The following is an 18316-nucleotide window of genomic DNA, read 5'->3' as shown; positions in this document are numbered from 1 at the left end:
CCCTGGACATTTCCCTCAAGTACCAGTGAACTCTTGCATGGAGTGCCAAGAAATGTTGTTTGTTTGTTGCTAATTATTCACTTGAAATATTTCAAGTTAAATACCACATTAATCACATGACCTTATATATCAAAATAACAATTTGAAACAAATTCAGACAAGTCTTCACAAGGGCCTCCGGGATGCATGGAGCCTGAGGGTGATGGAAACGTTATGGTAATCTTCACATCAGTTCATCACTTTCATTTGTTCATTTATGTGATGTTGCAAAAAGCCCCATCTCCACTTATTTCCAAACATCTTTGTCCTCTGCAGCAGGACTGCAGCGACTGGACTAAAGTTGAACCTGACGTGAACAGTGCAGATGCAGATGAGGCTCCGACGTACAGGTGAAAAAAGAATAAGGTCCTAAATCCTGCATCACAGCAAACTGGAACTATATTCTAGGGATATATGCTCATCTTTTTTATTTCATTCATTATTTTTCCATGGCTTGCTGTAGCCTACAGTCTGACGTGGGAAACTTTGAATGCAGCGTCTCTGGCTTGCGCTGGGTCTGCAAGGAAAAGGTCAGCTTAAAGTATCAGTTCTGCTCTTGGGAAGGACATATGGAGAGGATGGAGTGGATGCAATACATGCCTGCAGGTCCCCTAATGAACATCACAGTCATCGCCGGGAAGCTATTTGAAGTACAGCTGCCACACTGGATCTGCATAGGTAAGTGGACAGAACATGTGCTTTTAAAGGTCCCATATTATGAAAAACAGGTTTTCTCTGGTCTCTACACCTATAAACTGGTCCTCCCTGAGCCCGTCACCTCCCAGGATGAGGAAAACAAGCAATTCCTGCATGGTCTCTGCAGCCCACCAACTGGTAAAACGGCACTCCTACAGGCTGTTCAGATTCAGCTCCTATTGTTACGTAACAAAAGGAGTCATTTGCATGGCCCGAAAGCACGGTGAGCACGGACGGAGAGCGCAGCCCGTGATCCGGCTGGTGCTCCGTGAATCAATCCCGGTGCGGGTGAAGCTGGAGACAATCCTCCCTGTCTCACGCTCTCTGGTGCGTCTTCGCTGCTGCCTCTGGTCGGACGGAACTCGGGGGCGCGTGTCAGACAGACCGCCGTGCACGACGGTCCGCATCTGGCCTCTTGCGTTTCATTTTTAATGACAGTGTGCCGGATACGGTCCGTGTTAGCTTGTATGTGTGTGCTAACCACTTCACATCGGGCTGCTTCAGTAACGAGGGTCAGTACAAAGCTGGCTTTGCCTCGACACTGGCCCTCGTAAAAGGATCGGTCCCAACCATACAGGACCAACAACTTCACCTGAATCACATAGGCAAGCCATAGAGATACATCCACGTAAACATTGGAGCATGCTACCGCTAGCGGCATCGTCTCCATCTCTCTCCAAGTAGGCGATGACAGACGGAGCTCATTAGCATTTAAAGGTGCAGGCACAGAACCAGCCTGTTCTCAGCAGAGCTCATTTGAGCAATTTTTAGACAGCTGAAACTCAGGACCATGGATGGGTTTGGGGCAATGCATATCGAATACAGTGTTGTTGGACCTCTGACAGCTGTGTGGAATTGATGAAAAACAGTATAATATGGGATCTTTAAATTCCAGACAGCATGAGTACAACAGCTGATGCAATCCTTATGTTATGTGCTCTTATGTTGTGCAGACGACAACCCTGAAATATGGGACAAGTTTGCAGTCCTGCACATAGAGGACTCTGGAGATGTCGTGGAGAAAGCGTCCGAGGTCACATCGCACCACGTCAAACTGTCCGAACCATTTTTCTCTCCGAGAGCGATCCTGATGAAAGTTGGCTTTCCAGTGAAGATACTGTGTGATGTTTTAATATACAAGATCAACACAGCATTCCTCACACTCCATGTTTATCTGATCCCACGTGATCCTGGTCTACAACAGGTTATTTCATATCTTACTGTCACTAATGCCACAAATCACGTGATGAAAACGCAGGACAGGCAACTCGTGTTTTGTCCCAACAGCAACTGGACAAGAGGAAATTATCCAACGGACACAAAATCATCCCAAAGCCGCCGCCAGATGAGTCCCTGAAAATGCAAGATCGTTTCATCCTCACAGCAGATTTCCACAGTGCAGAAGTTCGTCCTGAAGTATGTTTGACTGAAATAAGATTATTTCAGTGCTTCAAAACTAAAATCAACCTTTTTATTTAAATATCTATGAACAATGTGAGCGTTATGTTATTATGAATATTTAAATAACACATTTAAATATCTGAAATCATGACATTTTACCAATATTTGGCAGTTATATTCATCATTTTTTACCCTTTCTGTTCATGTCTTTGATTTTGATGAGAAAACGAAAAAAACTTACTAATGGCTGTTGCAAACTCCGGATGCTGAAAGTCTAACTTCCTTTTCCCATATTTTATTTTTTTTCCTCAGAACATAAAGCTCAGATACAAAAGTAGTATCCCAAGTTTCTTCGAAGTGTTCATAAGAAATCCAGACGCAGACTTTGCACTCAAGCTCAAACACAGTAAAGAGCTTCAAACAGTATGGAACCATATGATTCGAAAAGGTCAGATTTAAATAATATCACCAGAATTCATCTGAACAGCCTATTAAACACTTTTAACTTTCACTCAAATATGTATCATGAGTGAAGCCAAAATATGTCAATTTTCTTTTCCTCCTTTTTCTTTTTCAGAAGAATACCAAATCACCAGTCACATACAAGGTAAGACATGGCTCAACAGTCTGACCGAAGAGTCGGTTTGGTCCAGGAGTGGGTTGATAAAACCCAGCAGCATATAAATTATTCATAAACGGTGTTTTAGTCAGAGTGTTATCAGGATGTAACCGTGCTTCCTATATGACAGTTGCAGACATCGCTGGACTGACGTCCTCCACACCTGCTTCCGGTGACCGTGAGTTGTTTTTAACACGAGACATTATATTAATATTTGAAATATTGGAACCAACATTTGTATGTTTTTTAAGCATTGAGGACGAGGTGTTTCTATGTGTAATATTATGTTTGTATATTATGTGTCTTCATAATAATAAAAATAATATATATTATTACAATTTAATTATAACATTTATATAAATATTAATAGTAATAATAATTGCAGATTTAGCTTAACGTGTTGTATTGAGTTGTCGTATTGCATATTGAACAAACCCCTTAACAAAATAATCAATAGTGCAAGAGAGAGAAATATCTCTTAAAAGACAAATAAATAAAATCCAATAAAATTTGCTGATAAAATCTTTCAGACAGACCTAACAAACCATGGCTTTGGATTTTTTTTTTTTTTTACAAATCGTCATTATGTCTTATTTCGGCATCCTTTTTATGCGCGCGCACGACACTGTTTGTTTACGTCAACGTTTTGAAGACGCGTTACTATGGCGACGTGCCACCAGAGCGTTTAACAGCTGAGAACGTAAATCCAATAGATGAAGATAAAAAGGCTAGTTGCTCTACGAGGGCGCCAACATAAGCAGCAACACGTATATGATGAACAGCAAGTTCACTTATGCAAAACGAGCTAAAATTCACCTTTCATAATTGTTTTTAAGCCACAAGCTCAAATTCCGACGCTCTTTGAATACGTCACACGGAAAGCAAAGTGAACGTTAGATCGCGAAATATTTTTGACTCTCCTATAAACTTTCACTCTGGGGGGTCTGCTTTGGCAAGTGCGACACCTAGTGGTAAAGGTCGGTTTAACGGTTCGGTCTTTGGCCCAGACCGGTTTGAAATCGTTTAAACCGGCCGAGCATGTATCTGGGATTTCCACGTTCAAGCAGCAATAGTGGTTATTATGGAGCTCACGCAAATATATACACATAAATGACGGGCAAACATTCCTATGAAATATTATTATCTTAATATTTTCTTAATCTGGCATCCAAGAGGGCACTTCATAAAAAAGAGTTGAGGACAAATTCAGGAGGAAATGCATTTTAATTGTCTATCTTTACCTTGAAAGATGGCCTTTTGTTTGCTGTGTGTCTGAAAAAACACGCATTAACACTCTTTCATTAAGCAATTTTGAATTTGTTTCAGACGGGAGAGGGTCAGCTGAAGCGGCTGCTGTGAACACCGTGGCAGGAGGTGGATGCACAGGTAAGGTGATGTCTTCATCGTGAACGCTGCCTGCCATCGGACACCGATCAGATTGAGACTGTTGAATTCAAATGAATTAATTTTTACACTTATTGTGTTATTTCTCAGAGTTTGCACATTGAGGATAGAGCCAGGAGACATTTAGCTTAGCTTAGCATACAGACTGGAAGCAAAGGGAAACAGTTAGCCTGGTTCAGTCCAGAACTCCTAAAAACCACAACCTTGGGACGAGCTCGCTGTTCTCCAGTTCCTCCCGTCTCTGTGCTAAACTAAGCTAAATGTCTCCTAGATTTGTGTGTGTGTGTGTGTGTGTGTGTGTATAGAGTACAGACATGAGGGCTGTATCTATTCAATTCAGTTTTATTTATAGTGTCATATCACAACAGAAGTCATCTCAGGACACATTGAAAATGTAATAAATCATGAGCATATTCTAGTCCTGTTCAGAGTCCCAACATCCCCAGGAGTGTTGCAGCGACAGTGGCGAGAAAAAACTGCCTTAAAGCAACACTTAAGAACCATTCCTCTTCGGTCCCCCTACAGGTTGGAAGGGAATTGTCCATTACTGCTGTTGTAAATAATTTAGCCTACCGCAGCCTACCGTCGCACGCACGTTATTTGTTTGTATGCAGAACCGGCTCTGGAAACGATGAACGATTTGAACGATGTCCAGTGACAAGGTAGAGTAGCTAACGCCTTAGCTAAGATTAGCTAACATGAGCCATAGCTATAGTTACATCTTTAAATATATTAGCACAATAGTTAACGCCTTAGCTAACATGCGCCAATAAAATAATCGACAATGTATTGTACACAGATGCACACTGTTGGGAAAAAAATGATTACCGGTATTATTTACAAGTCCAGCAGCAACAAAGCCAAGTCACCATCCGTCTTGCATTTTGTAGCCTCCTTCAGCTCTCGAGTGTGAGCCGGTCCGATATTCACTCTCGTACAAGCTCTTTATTTGTCATGCTCCCGTTTTCTTTCCTTCGCCTCATCGGACATTATACTCCTCCTTTTCTTTGCAGGCTCTGCCATGACACCAATTTGAAAACTAGCTAGCTGTAAGGTATCTTCTACGCACCTGCCGGGTGTTCTCCCACTGATCTCCACGCAAAGCCTCCACCTACCGGCTTTTGTAACGCTTGCCGTAAAGCAGGTCAAATTTGTAGTCTCATTAGAACTACAAAAACACTACCCGACGAGGCAAAGTTACATAGTGCGGTTACAGCCAATAGAGGGCTGCAGAGCGATTGCTGAAGTCCCGTTCACCCGGTTTTGAGGTGATGAACCACTGAAACTATTTTGGAAACATTATTTTAAGGCACTAAATACTCTTTAGGGTTGCTTTAAAAGGCTTTTAGGCAGAAATCTGGTGCAGCCCAGGCCCTCGGGTTCCAACTGCATTTGGTGGTGGTAGTAGTATAGTAGAAGTATAGTATATAGTATCTATCTTCTCATCTTACTCTTGACATGAAAGTGCGTCTCCCAAAAATGTTGTATCGTAGAAACTTTAGATGCGAGAGCTTTACAGAATTTGGAGAACACGTAACTTCGTAGCTGTAAACTGAACCCTTATTCTTTCAGATGTAGTTTAATGCCAGAGTTAGAAATCCACTATTTGATCATCAAAATGAACCTTTTCCTCTGAAGAAAATGTACAAAGTTGTAATCAGGCATTCCTCCTTCTTTCCTCAGGGGCTCAGTTCGTGGATAAACATAGACTCCAGCTGACCGAAAGAGTGAAAAACATTGGACCCATTTTTGATGAGCTCCTCGACAAAGGCATCATCCAACAAGAGAGTTACGATGAAATCTTGGCGAGCCCCACTGATCAGGAGAAGATGAGGAAGCTCTACTCCGGTCCCCTGACTGCTGCCGGACCTGACGGCAAAGACGTCTTCTACGCAATCCTCGAGGAAAGGGAGACATATCTCATTGCTGACCTCAAGAAGAAGAAGTGAAATTCATCATCAGACCAAAAATACATTCTACCTGAACACAAACAGTTTTTATATAATCAAAGTGGGGGAGATATTCATTTTAATGCTACGCGAAATGTTTAAACGGAGCCGTTTCCTCTTAAATCCAATGAAATGTATACTTATGTGGTCCAGCCCCGATCAATGAATTGTCAGACAATCATGTAAGAAACGAACAAGTTATCATCAGACATGTTTTTATCCAACAAATGACAAATGGAATGAAAGTCTAGTTTAAGTAAATGAAAACATAACATAAGCTTCATTTAAACCAAATGTGTTTTTTTTAAATCACTTTAAGCATATTGGTTTATATTTTTTACATTTATATACATTTATAATAAAATCTTCTGCTTGCTATGAGTGGTTCTTCGTGGTATTTTCAGCTTTCAGGCTTCTTTGCATGTAAGAATTTAGGAGCTCTGAATGTTTCATGTCCAACGGCCTCAATTTAATGAACGACTTTCCTTTGACAACATTTGGATGTTCTGCAGTTTCTCTCTGAGATGTTATGAACGCGAGGAGAGGCGTGAAAAACGAGACTTTTTTGCTTTTAGGAAGGTTCCTAAAGGGAGAAATGTTCAGATGTAAACAAGCCATGATAAGAGCAGTTTGAATTCTCTGAATGCAAAGGAAAGTTGCTTCTTTGCTTCCTTTCAAAACCTTTGCATGTTTAACAATTACTTCCATGCAGACAAATAGTCATGGATTGAGTGGACAGTGATATTTTTTATTTCATTTGTATTTATTTATTTCAAGCATGTTACAAATGTTTAAAAAAATAACTGCAGCAAACGAATTCTTGATTATGAACAACAATCATCAACATGAATATTAAATCTCCAAAAAGTGAGTGTAATCCAACTAATAATTATATATTTTTTATTTCTTCCATAACATTGAAATAACAAAAAAAACTGAAAATGAACTAAAATATAGTTTGTTGTGCTTTAACATATTGACATATTTGCGTGGTGTTAACAGTTAACTGAGCTTAACGTGACGTCCTACGCCCCCTGGTGGAACGTTTAATCACTACACCTCACGTTCAACTCCGCCACAAAAACGACATAAACGGGGTTTAATGTGACAAATAACATCACCCAAGGTGAATAACATAATAATATTATATTTTACAACTTCAAACACGTCCTTACTAGTGATGTGACTTCCGAAACGGGCGTGTTGGCGCTTCTCTGAAGTCCCGGATCGAAACGTTTCGAAACGTTGTGCCGAAAAGCGGTTCTGAAACGCCCATGTCACGTGACTGTAGTTCAGTGATTGAAGGAACGCCTCTGTTTCCAAACGGCTATTCCAAGACGGGCAGATCCTTTGAAATACTGGCAAGAGCGACGTGCTGTCTTCCCTAATTTGTACCAACTGACTAAGACATGTTTAAGTGTCCCTGCAACAAGGATTTTTTCAAAAGCAGGGGAAGTGTTATCCAAAAAAAGAAACGGACTCAGCTCAAAAAGGGGTTGAACAAATATTATTTTTGAATAAAAATCTTTGATTATTGTATTGCATATAACAATGTGTAATTTGTTTATTTTTAATAATGTTTCTTTAATTCAACCTGTATTCTACTTAACTTAAGGAAACCTAAGACCGGCTCATAGTGGCACATATTTAGGAGTTTTCTTTGGCCAGACATGTAGTTCACAGAAGTGGCCACTAGATGCCACTGTAGAGTCAGGTTTCATATTCGTTTCAAGGCTTCAACAAATACTGAAACATCGCTTCGAACTGTTTCGAAGCTTCCCTTTGCCCATCACTAGTCCTTACACACAGACAAGGGTTTAACTGAGGTTCGTAGTGGAGCCAAATTGAACCGGAGAGTTTGACTGGTCCATCACTGAAAAGTGTCCCACCGGAAACAAAACCCAAAGCCCCGCGGGGCAGAACAATAACAAATTAAAAGGTTAACATAGAAAAAATATAACTGAACGGTTAAATCCACATTATTGTGTTGGTCAGTTGGTTTACAGGCAACAGAGTTTATTGTAACAGCGACCGGAAAGAGGAGCTGCTGGACCGGAAGCCGTTCATCAGCCGTCGCATTACAGTGACATAGCTTAATTAAAGTCCAGTAAATGGGCGGGAAGGCTCAGGTGAGGGAATCAACTGATTATTGCCGTGCAGAACTGCAGATGAGGGTGGATCTGGGACAAGTTGGTGATCGGGCAGCAGATGAACCCAAGGCAACAAAACAAAAACATGAAACCAGATCAGAATAGAGGCGTACAAAAGGTAATAGAGGGCGACCAGGGAGGCTCTCATGGACGTGGAATCAGGATCTGATCCGGTGCCGAGGCCGTCTGGAGATCAGCTCAGGACCCAAAGGTGAGAGGAAGATAGCTGTCAGATGAATCTACGTTTATATTAGTTCATAATGTTAAGCAACAACAGAACATAGGCCTGCCATGACTATGGATGGGATGGTCCATTTCGGCATTAAAGTCCTGCATTAGACCCTGGTTCACCCAACAAAAAGAGACAAACTCACAACAACAAACATAGATGCAATGTTTTAGTAGCTTTAATCATCTTGACGGTGTAAAACTAGGAATTCCTCATTGTTCCTACCAGTAAACGATACCTGTTGCTGGACCTGTGTGTAGGCTTTTATTGCCCCAGGATGTGCATGTGAAGGCTCCCTGTGGTTCCTCTGCTGATATCGACATTCAAGGTTGTGTTAACAATTTGAGCTAATTTCTTGCTTGTAGATATTTCCATTAGCAAAAGCTTTATATGACACGTTGAGACAGTGACAGTGCAATAATACTGATGTGCACTATATTCTATGATACTCCTACCTCAGCAGCAGATACACTACTATACCCATACCTGCAAACTCATGAGGGTGGAAAAGGTGACAAACTAAACCGTTGTAGGGGGTCTGGCCTGACATTTGCTTTGCGATGCAGAAAACAGGCGAATTCAACACAGTATTTATGAGTTCTTCTTCTTGAGACTGGCAACAAGAAACGGCTCTTTCTCCTCAAGGATTTTGAAGAAGATGTATTTTCCGTCGCGTCCGGCTGCATTCAGGGGACCTCCGTAGAGTTTTCTCATCTTCTCCCGGGTGGTTGGAATGGCAGACATTCTGTCATAAAATTCTTGCTGGATTACAACTTCTCTCAGGAGATGATCCAAGATTGGTTCAATGTTGTTGACTCTGTCGATCAGATCACACTGGTGTTTATCCACGAAATGATCGCCTGAGGCTAGAGGGAAAGAAAAAGAATTGGATTCAGGTCAACAGCCTACCTGGTGACATCACTTTCTATAACATTTAAGAAATCTACCCATCCATCATCCACCGCTTATCCTGTATTCAGGGTCGGGGGTGGTAACAGGTAACCAGTCTATCACAGGGCTGATATGTAGAGACAGACAGGTAACCAGTCTATCACAGGGAGACATGTAGAGACAGACAGGTAACCAGTCTATCACAGAGAGACATGTAGAGACAGACAGGTAACCAGTCTATCACAGGGCCGACATGTAGAGACAGACAGGTAACCAGTCTATCACAGGGAGACATGTAGAGACAGACAGGTAACCAGTCTATCACAGGGAGACATGTAGAGACAGACAGGTAACCAGTCTATCACAGGGCTGACGTGTAGAGACAGACAGGTAACCAGTCTATCACAGGGAGACATGTAGAGACAGACAGGTAACCAGTCTATCACAGGGCCGACATGTAGAGACAGACAGGTAACCAGTCTATCTGAAATGTCTTACCTTGTATGTGACCGGTGTTTTGGTATTCTTCTGAAAAAGAAAAAGGAGGGAAAGAAAAGAGACATATTTTGGCTTCACTCATGATACATATTTGAGTGAAAGTTAAAAGTGTTTAATAGGTTGTGCAGAGGAATTCTGGTGATATTATTTAAATCTGACCTTTTCGAATCGTATGGTTCCATACTGTTTGAAGCTCTTTACTGTGTTCGAGCTTGAGTGCAAAGTCTGCGTCTGGATCTCTTATGAACACTTCAGAGAAACTTGGCTTACTGCTTTCGTATATGAGCTTTAGGTTCTGAAGAAAAAAAATAAAATATGGGAAAAGGAAGTTAGACTATCAGCATCTGAAGTTTGCAACAGCGATTAGTACGTTTTTTCGTTTTCTCATCTAAATCAAAGACATGAACAGAAGAGGGCAAAAATTATGAATATAACTGCCAAATATTGGTAAAATGTCATGATTTCAGATATTTAAATGTGTCATATAAATATTCATAATAACATAACGCTCACATTGTTGATAGAAATTTAAATAAAAAGGTTGATTTTAGGTTGGAAGTCAAACATACGTCAGGATTAACTTCTGCACCGTGGAAATCTGCTGTGAGGATGAAACGATCTTGCATTTTCAGGTACTCCTGTGGCGGGGGCTTTTCGATGACTTTGTTTCCGTTGGATAATTTCCTCTTGTCTATTTTCTGTTTGGACAAAAACACGAGTTGCCCGTGCTGCGTTTTCATCACGTGATTTGTGGTATTAGTGACAATAAGATATGAAATAACCTGTTGTAGACCAGGATCACGTGGGATCAGATAAACATGGAGTGTGAGGAATGCTGTGTTGATCTTGTATATTAAAACATCACACAGTATCTTCACTGGAAAGCCAACTTTCATCAGGATCGCTCTCGGAGAGAAAACTGGTTCGGACAGTTTGACGTGGTGCGATGTGACCTCGGACGCTTTCTCCACGACATCTCCAGAGTCCTCTATGTGCAGGACTGCAAACTTGTCCCATATTTCAGGGTTGTCGTCTGCACAACATAAGAGCACATAACATAAGGATTGCATCAGCTGTTGTACTCATGCTGTCTGGAATTTAAAAGCACACGTTCTGTCCACTTACCTATGCAGATCCAGTGTGGCAGCTGTACTTCAAATAGCTTCCCGGCGATGACTGTGATGTCCATTAGGGGACCTGCAGGCATGTATTGCATCCACTCCATCCTCTCCATATGTCCTTCCCAAGAGCAGAACTGATACTTTAAGCTGACCTTTTCCTTGCAGACCCAGGGCAAGCCAGAGACGCTGCATTCAAAGTTTCCCGCGTCAGACTGTAGACTACAGCAAGCCATGGAAAAATAATGAATGAAATAAAAAAGATGAGCATATATCCCTAGAATATAGTTCCAGTTTGCTGTGATGAAGGATTTAGGACCTTATTCTTTTTTCACCTGTACGTCGGAGCCTCATCTGCATCTGCACTGTTCACGTCAGGTTCAACTTTAGTCCAGTCGCTGCAGTCCTGCTGCAGAGGACAAAGATGTTTGGAAATAAGTGGAGATGGGGCTTTTTGCAACATCACATAAATTAACAAATGAAAGTGATGAACTGATGTGAGGATTACCATAACGCTTCCATCACCTTCAGGCTCCATGCGTCCCAGAGGCCCTTGTGAAGACATGTCTGAATTTGTTTCAAATTGTTATTTGGATATATAAGGTCATGTGATTAATGTGGTATTTAACTTGAAATATTTCAAGTGAATAATTAGCAACAAACAAACAACATTTCTTGGCGCTCCATGCAAGCGTTCACTGGTACTTGAGGGAAAAGTCCAGGATCATCAAAGATCTCTGGACAAAATGTAATCGTGATGCATCCAATTATGGTCCAGTGTGTCCGTCACACCGAAAGACAAACACCGACGTTACCATGGAACCCCTTGCATGGCTGAAACACTGACTGATCTGATCTAATCGAAAGCATGTGCTTCAACGGACGTTATTCAAACCACAAATTCAAATGGCTGTTTGACCGTCCCCATGCAATTTGATTTAAGAAAAAAAAGGCATTTAAGTGTAATAAACAAAAACAAACTTGCCTTTGGATCCCGACCTAACGTCCAACAACCTCTGCACCAGATCACTCCTGTTCATCTGCGTTAAAACCTCCCTGGTCACCTCCAAAGCCTGTTGGCCGTAGGTCTCCATCATCAGCTCCACTATCTCGGCTTTGTCTGCCAGCTCCATTCTCTGTCTGGAGATTCTTGGGAGGCCTTTCTCCATTTTACTGTCCTGCAAGACATGCTTGAATTTCTCGAGCTCATCGTAGTTGAAATTTTCCAACGTTTCCAAAAGCTTCAACGGGACTGATGGCACTTCCTGAAGGGATTAAACACAGAGGGCATTTACATGATAAAACCTCTGTAGTGATAAAATGTTAATTATTTTGAATCCGAGTAAGCATTTAAAGTTGTGATGATTTGTTTCCTTTTATAAACTGGTATTATTAGGGCCACGGGGCAATCGCACCGAGCACTGGTCCCTACAGCTATAAGCTGAAGGGATCCACTATTGTACATGTCTCCCTGTGATAGACTGGCGTCCTGTCCAGGGTGTACCCTGCCTTCGCCCAATGACAGCTGGGATCGGCTCCAGCCCCCCCGTGACCCTAAATACAGGATAAGCGGTAGAAAATGGATGGATGGATGGATGGATCCACTATTGTTATTCAGTGGATTTTTTCCTAGTTTTTATTATTATTTTGCCGAATTTCGAGTGGCTAAAAATCCTACAGCTTTAAGAGTTGTAGGACAAATGATATATCAAAACGTGCGGTTCGATCGGGATCGGCGTGCTATTGCTTTTCTTAGCCGAACACGAATTTTTCGCGACGTAAGTCGCGAAAAACCAACGAAATTTTCCCATTGAAATGAATGGGACGAGCGAAAAAAAAAAAGCAGAAATTGTAGCTTTTCAAACGCCTGCTACTCAGGCATACTTTTACCTAGAAACTCCATTTAAACTTTAAAACGTAGACACAAGTCTTGTGTCCTGGTGTGTCAATCCACGTTTCAATAGGTCATATAGTTTTTGACCAATCACTGGTCAACGACCATGATCGTTTTGGGAGAAATCATGAGTTTATAATGGGTGTGTATTGCGCGGAACCTTCTGGGCTAGAGTGGGTGACATCATCGCTTAGAGTGTGAGGGCTTCTCAGATTTTTTTCCTTTCCAAACTCCTCCCGGCCACAATCTTCAATCTACAGACGTGATATTTTCCAATTTTGTAGAGAAACTTGTCCTGTCTCTCACGATGTGCTCAAAAACTCTGAGATTTACAGAATTTGAACTAGCAACCTCTAAGCGCGGCCACGTCAGTTTTTCTCCCCATTGACTCACAATACAAAATGAGAAACAGATTTTCAAAGAAACCTGAAATGAGCAGCATTTCTAACTCGCCATAGCGTCCACATTTCTGACACTAGGAAAAAATAAAAGTGATCAGTGTCTTCAGCAGAGTCTTGTGGCACTAACGGTGTGAAAATTTTGGCGATAGGACTTTCGGTTTGAGCGTGGCAAGCTTTTGTTCGGACCCTCCGCGAAGCCGAAATGGAGCAATAGAGACAGGCTTGAAAGCAGTTACACACGCGCTAGAGGGCCGTTGCTATGGTGATAGCACTCTGTGGCTTTGATCTTGAGAAGTGACAGCAGGTGGGCTCTGATTGCTGGACAGGAGAAGTGGACAGGAGCAGTCTGTGGGAAATGTAGTCCATCTTCAACTCAGCCATTCTTTCACCTAAAAACTACATTTAAACTTTAAAATGGAGACACGAGTGGTGTGCTCTGATTGGTGGACAGGAATGTTCTATAAACTACATTTCGTAGTGGGAAATGTAGTTTTTTTAGTCAAACGTCTTCTGCTCGGGCATACTTTCACCTAGAAACTCCATTTAAACTTTAAAATGGAGACACGAGTGGTGTGCTCTGATTGGTGGACAGGAATGTTCTATAAACTACATTTCGTAGTGGGAAATGTAGTTTTTTTTAGTCAAACGTCTTCTGCTCGGGCATACTTTCACCTAGAAGCTCCATTTAAACTTTAAAATGGAGACACGAGTGGTGCGCTCTGATTGGTGGACAGGTTTGTGCTATAAACTACATTTAGTAGTGGGAAATGTAGTTCTTTTAGTCAAACGTCTTAGTTCGGCAATACTTTCACCTAGAAATTCCATTTTAACTTTAAAATGGAGACACGAGTGGTGTGCTCTGATTGGTGGACAGGAATGTACTAAAAACTACATTTAGAAGTGGGAAATGTAGTTTTTTTAGTCAAACGTCTTAGTTCAGGCATACTTTCACCTAGAAATTCCATTTAAACTTTAAAATGGAGACACGAGTGGTGTGCTCTGATTGGTGGACAGGAATGTACTAAAAACTACAATTAGTAATGGGAAATGTAGTTTTTTCAGTCAAACGTCTTCTCCTCGGGCATACTTTCACCTAGGAACTCTGTTTGAACTTTAAAATGGAGACACGAGTGGTGTGCTCTGATTGGTGGACAGGAATGTTCTAAAAACTACATTTCATAGTGGGAAATGTAGTTTTTTTAATCAAACGTCTTCTGCTTGGGCATACTTTCACCTAAAAACTCCGTTTAAACTTTATAATGGAGACACGAGTGGTGTGCCCTGATCGGTGGACAGGAATGTACTAAAAACTACATTTAGTAATGGGAAATGTAGTTTTTTCAGTCAAACGTCTCAGAACAACTCCGTCTGGTTTGAAATCACGAAGAATCTCATCGCAATGTATATACACTCCGGCAGTAGCCCCCGTGGCCCTTTCAAAATTTCCCGGCGGGGGAATTTTCTAGTTATTATTATTATTAGGGCCACAGGGCAAGCGCACCGAGCACTGGCCAGTGCTTATCCTACTTATTATTATCTTTCATCTTCCGGACAAATTTCGATTCGCTACAAATTATATATCAAAACATGCGGTTTGATCGGGATCGGTGCGCTATTACTTTTATCAACAGAATACGAAACTGCGCAAAATTCTGCATTGAAGTGAATGGGACGGACCGAAAAAAAGAGCAATCATTGTAGTTTTCAAATGTCTTCTGCTCAGGCATACTTTCACCTTGAAACTCCGTTTAAACTTTAAACAGTAGACACAAGTCTTGTTTATTGGTGTATTAATCCATGTTTCAATAGGTCATATAGTTTTTGATCAATCACTGTTCAATGATCATGATCATTTTTATAGAAATTATCACATGTTGTGACCTTCACATTCACCACGCTATGTGATGATAATGTAACATTACGAGATGGAGCCGTTTTAGAGGTAAATTCATGCAAAACAGCTGATGCGCGTTCCCTTGAGGGACAGTTTTTCAGCAAGCAGTCTCTGTATTTGCCTCGAAAATAACTCTGTCTCCTTTGAAATCTCTGAAGAATCTCATCATAATGTACACACTCCGGCAGTAGCCCCTGTGGCCCTTTCAAAATGTCCCCAGAGGAAATTATCTAGTTAGTATTATTATTATTATTATTATTATTATTAGGGCCACGGGGCAATCGCACCAAGCACTGGCCCCTACAGCTATGAAATAGCTGAGGGGACCAGTGCTCGGGGCCTGTGGATTTTTTCCTAGTTTTTATTTTTCATCTTCCGGACGAATTTTGATGGGCTACTAGTCCTAGAGCTTTAAGAGTTGTAGGACAAATTATATATCAAAACGTGTGGTTCGATCGGGATCAGCGTGCAATTGCTTTTGTTAGACGTAAGTCGCGAATAACCACAGAAAAACCACAGAAAATGTCCCAAAGAATGGGACGGGTGAAAAAAAAGGAGCAGTCATTGTAGCTTTTCAAACGTCTGCTGCTCAGGCATACTTTCACCTTGAAACTCTATTTAAACTTTAAAATGTAGACACAAGTCTTGTGTATTGGTGTGTCAATCCACGTGGGTGTATTGTGCGGAACATTCTGTGTTAGAGTGCATGACATCATCACTTAGAGTGTGAGGGCTCCTCGAAATACTTCAGATTCTTTTCCTTTCCAAACTCCTCCCGGCCACAATTTTCACTCTAAACACGTGATATTTTCCAATTTTGTAGACAAACTTGTCCTGTCTCTCACAATGTGCTGTGAGATTTACAGAATTTGAACTAGCAACCTCTAAGCGCGGCCACATCCGTTTTTCTCCCCATTCAATCCAATGCAAAACGAGAAAAGGATTTTCAAAGAAACGCTGAAAATCACACATTTCTAACTCGCCCTAGTGTCCACATTTCTGACACTGGGAAAAAATAAAAGTGATCAGTGTCTTCAGCAGAGTCTTGTGGCGTTAACGGTGCGAAGATTTTGGCGATTTTTGTTTTTGTCAAACATCTTCTGCTCAGTCATACTTTCACCTAGAAACTCCATTTAAACTTTAAAATGGAGACACAAGTCTGTCTATTTCTCTCTGTCTCACTCAGAAGTGACAGCAGGTGCGCTCTGATTGGCCGACAGGAGCAGTCATTGGGAGTTGTAGTTTTTCAAGCAATACATAGTACTTAGTAATTCTCAGTACTCAAGTCTCAGTAGTACTCGGTAGTACAGAGTACTTGAGTGAGCTCGGTGACATGCTTCGCACTCAACTGTTTGCCAGTACATAGTACCTAGTAGTTCTCAGTACTTGAGTCTAAGTAGTACTTGGTAGTACTGAGTACTTGAGTGACAGCTGAGCTCGGTGACATGTATCAAACTCATCAAACTCATCAAACTCATCAATGATCACACTATGTGATAATAATGTAACGTTACGAGACGGAGCCATTTTAGAGGTGAATTCATGCAAAACTGCTGATGCACGTTCCTTTCAGGGACAGTTTTTCAGCAAGCAGTCTCTGTATTTGCCTCGAAAACAACTCCGTCTCGTTTGAAATCTTGAAGAATCTCATCGTATTGTATATACACTCCGGCAGTAGCTCCTGTGGCCATTTCAAAATTTCCCACGGGGGAATTTTCTAGATATTATTATGGTGCTTATGTGATCTGTGATCAACCCTTCTTGTGAATTCAAACCACAGCAATCCTAACCTGAAACCTGAAAGCTGTGTGACGTGCATCTGATACTCACATCCTTGAGCTGATATTTCTCTGAGGAGGAAGAAAAGAGAAAATTACTGACCGATTCCAAATCAGACTTTAAAAGACTTGGTTGCTTTTGAACAAAACAATATAAATAAATAATTAGAAAATAACATTATATTCTTCTTCTTTATGACATCCTTAAAATCAATAACAGATTCATTAACACGCTACTTATTCAATGCAGAAGCCATGCAACAAATACTTCCTTTGATAAGATTATAATGTGAAAATTGTGTCAAACTATTTAATTTAATATACATTGTGTACAAATCCACAGTAATATTGCACAATAAACACGGCACCCAGTGGCCTGATCATTCCAATAACTGTCAATTATTCAACCATTCCTCATGGTCATTCATTTACAATAACAAAATGTCATATATTCTATTATACAATAATGTGAACTCAACTACACAGTCTGTCCTTGATTACATTTTTAAATAGTAGTATTTTTTTAATATCTGTTATTTATTACATTCTGTTTTGCCTCTTGTTGTTGCACTATCCTCTTTGCTGCTGTAATCCTGTAAATGTCCCCGCCGTGGGACTAATAAAGGTTTATCTTATCGTAACAGAGGTGCTCATGAAAGTCAACAGCAAAGTGATTATTTGGCCTACATGTACCGTATTTTACTGTAAATTGTACCTTATATTTAAAAAAGAATTACACCAAATTAATTCCAGTGACATCACAAAAATCAAAGAGTCTGGATTCAATTGGCTGATGCTGCATGTTATTGCTTTGCTGCCCTTTTTATTTATTTCATAACATTTTTCATGGGCGGTTAAATAAAGTTTTAACCACTTTCTTTAAAATATATTTCTATTTTTCTCTCTGACCTTTGAATCCTGAGTTGGACATTCCCATCACCAGATCAGTCCTGTTCATGTCCCTTAAGATGTCGATGGTCACCTCCCAAGACTGTAAACCACAGGTCTCCACCATCAGTTTCACCAGTAGGTCTGCACCGTACCATGTTTCCCAGTCCATGTGTCGGACCCTCTTCGTGAAGAGCGTTAGCTTCAGCAACCACTTGAATTTCTTCAGCTCCTCCTCACTCAAAGTCTTCACTGTTTCCAAAAGAATCTGTTTCAAATCCTGTGTAAACGTGTAATTTCCCAATTGGGACGGTTAAAGATTCATTTATTTGCATTTTGTCAGTGTTATAGACGTCAAGTGTAAATGTTATGAGATTAGTTTTTCCTGCATGATCACTCAAGACAATGATACACTAATATCTTTTCTACTGATTTAATTTTCTTTTGAAGTATTAAGTGTTTTTATT

The 18316-nt window shown here is 40.8% G+C and overlaps 2 protein-coding genes across 5 annotated transcripts in view; one reads left to right on the top strand and one right to left on the bottom strand.

Moving 5' to 3' along the window:
• Positions 1–171: 171 nt before the first annotated feature.
• The window catches only part of LOC311025016 (NACHT, LRR and PYD domains-containing protein 1b allele 5-like), a 35711-nt gene continuing 17566 nt past the window's right edge, over positions 172–18316 (top strand). The window contains exons 1-10 of one of the 3 annotated variants that reach the window (XM_084027682.1): positions 172–216; positions 316–389; positions 503–717; positions 1689–1939; positions 2023–2151; positions 2449–2584; positions 2714–2743; positions 2886–2933; positions 4082–4141; positions 5843–6486. In XM_084027682.1, the coding sequence (XP_083883808.1) occupies positions 187–216; positions 316–389; positions 503–717; positions 1689–1939; positions 2023–2151; positions 2449–2584; positions 2714–2743; positions 2886–2933; positions 4082–4141; positions 5843–6108 (1239 nt within the window). In that variant the 5' untranslated portion in view covers positions 172–186 and the 3' untranslated portion in view covers positions 6109–6486. Of the gene's footprint in view, positions 390–502; positions 718–1688; positions 1940–2022; positions 2152–2448; positions 2585–2713; positions 2744–2885; positions 2934–4081; positions 4142–5842; positions 6487–18316 lie in introns of those variants that run through there. The other 2 variants (XM_084027680.1, XM_084027681.1) reach the window with 2 other exon arrangements.
• Positions 8279–17993, bottom strand: LOC311025009 (NACHT, LRR and PYD domains-containing protein 1b allele 2-like). 2 transcript variants are annotated; one of them, XM_084027670.1, is made up of 11 exons: positions 17871–17993; positions 17014–17033; positions 11980–12259; positions 11503–11561; positions 11330–11403; positions 11002–11216; positions 10659–10909; positions 10446–10574; positions 10036–10171; positions 9877–9906; positions 8279–9353 (listed from the first exon to the last, which is right to left on the bottom strand). In XM_084027670.1, exons 1-11 carry the CDS (start codon positions 17974–17976, stop codon positions 9079–9081), a joined length of 1575 nt encoding a protein of 524 aa, XP_083883796.1. In that variant the 5' UTR covers positions 17977–17993; the 3' UTR covers positions 8279–9078. The 2 variants fall into 2 exon arrangements, with proteins under 2 accessions (XP_083883796.1, XP_083883797.1); XM_084027671.1 differs by having other exon boundaries at positions 11330–11400.

The sequence above is a fragment of the Eutrigla gurnardus genome, assembly GCF_963514095.1.
Source record: "Eutrigla gurnardus genome assembly, chromosome: 14".
Taxonomy (NCBI): Eukaryota; Metazoa; Chordata; class Actinopteri; order Perciformes; family Triglidae; genus Eutrigla; species Eutrigla gurnardus.
The sequence above is the reverse complement of the archived record's forward strand: the minus strand, read 5'-3'. Positions and strand labels throughout refer to the sequence as shown.

What these genes read in the sequence shown, in the direction of transcription:
- LOC311025009 (XM_084027670.1), bottom strand. Translation starts at nt 17,976, where the DNA reads ATGGTGGAGACCTGTGGTTTACAGTCTTGGGAGGTGACCATCGACATC. An exon ending in AAGGTGATGGAAGCGTTATG is followed by an intron (nt 11,404 to 11,502) that starts GTAATCCTCACA and finishes TGTCCTCTGCAG; the next exon opens with CAGGACTGCAGCGACTGGAC. An exon ending in GCCACACTGGATCTGCATAG is followed by an intron (nt 10,910 to 11,001) that starts GTAAGTGGACAG and finishes TATGTTGTGCAG; the next exon opens with ACGACAACCCTGAAATATGG.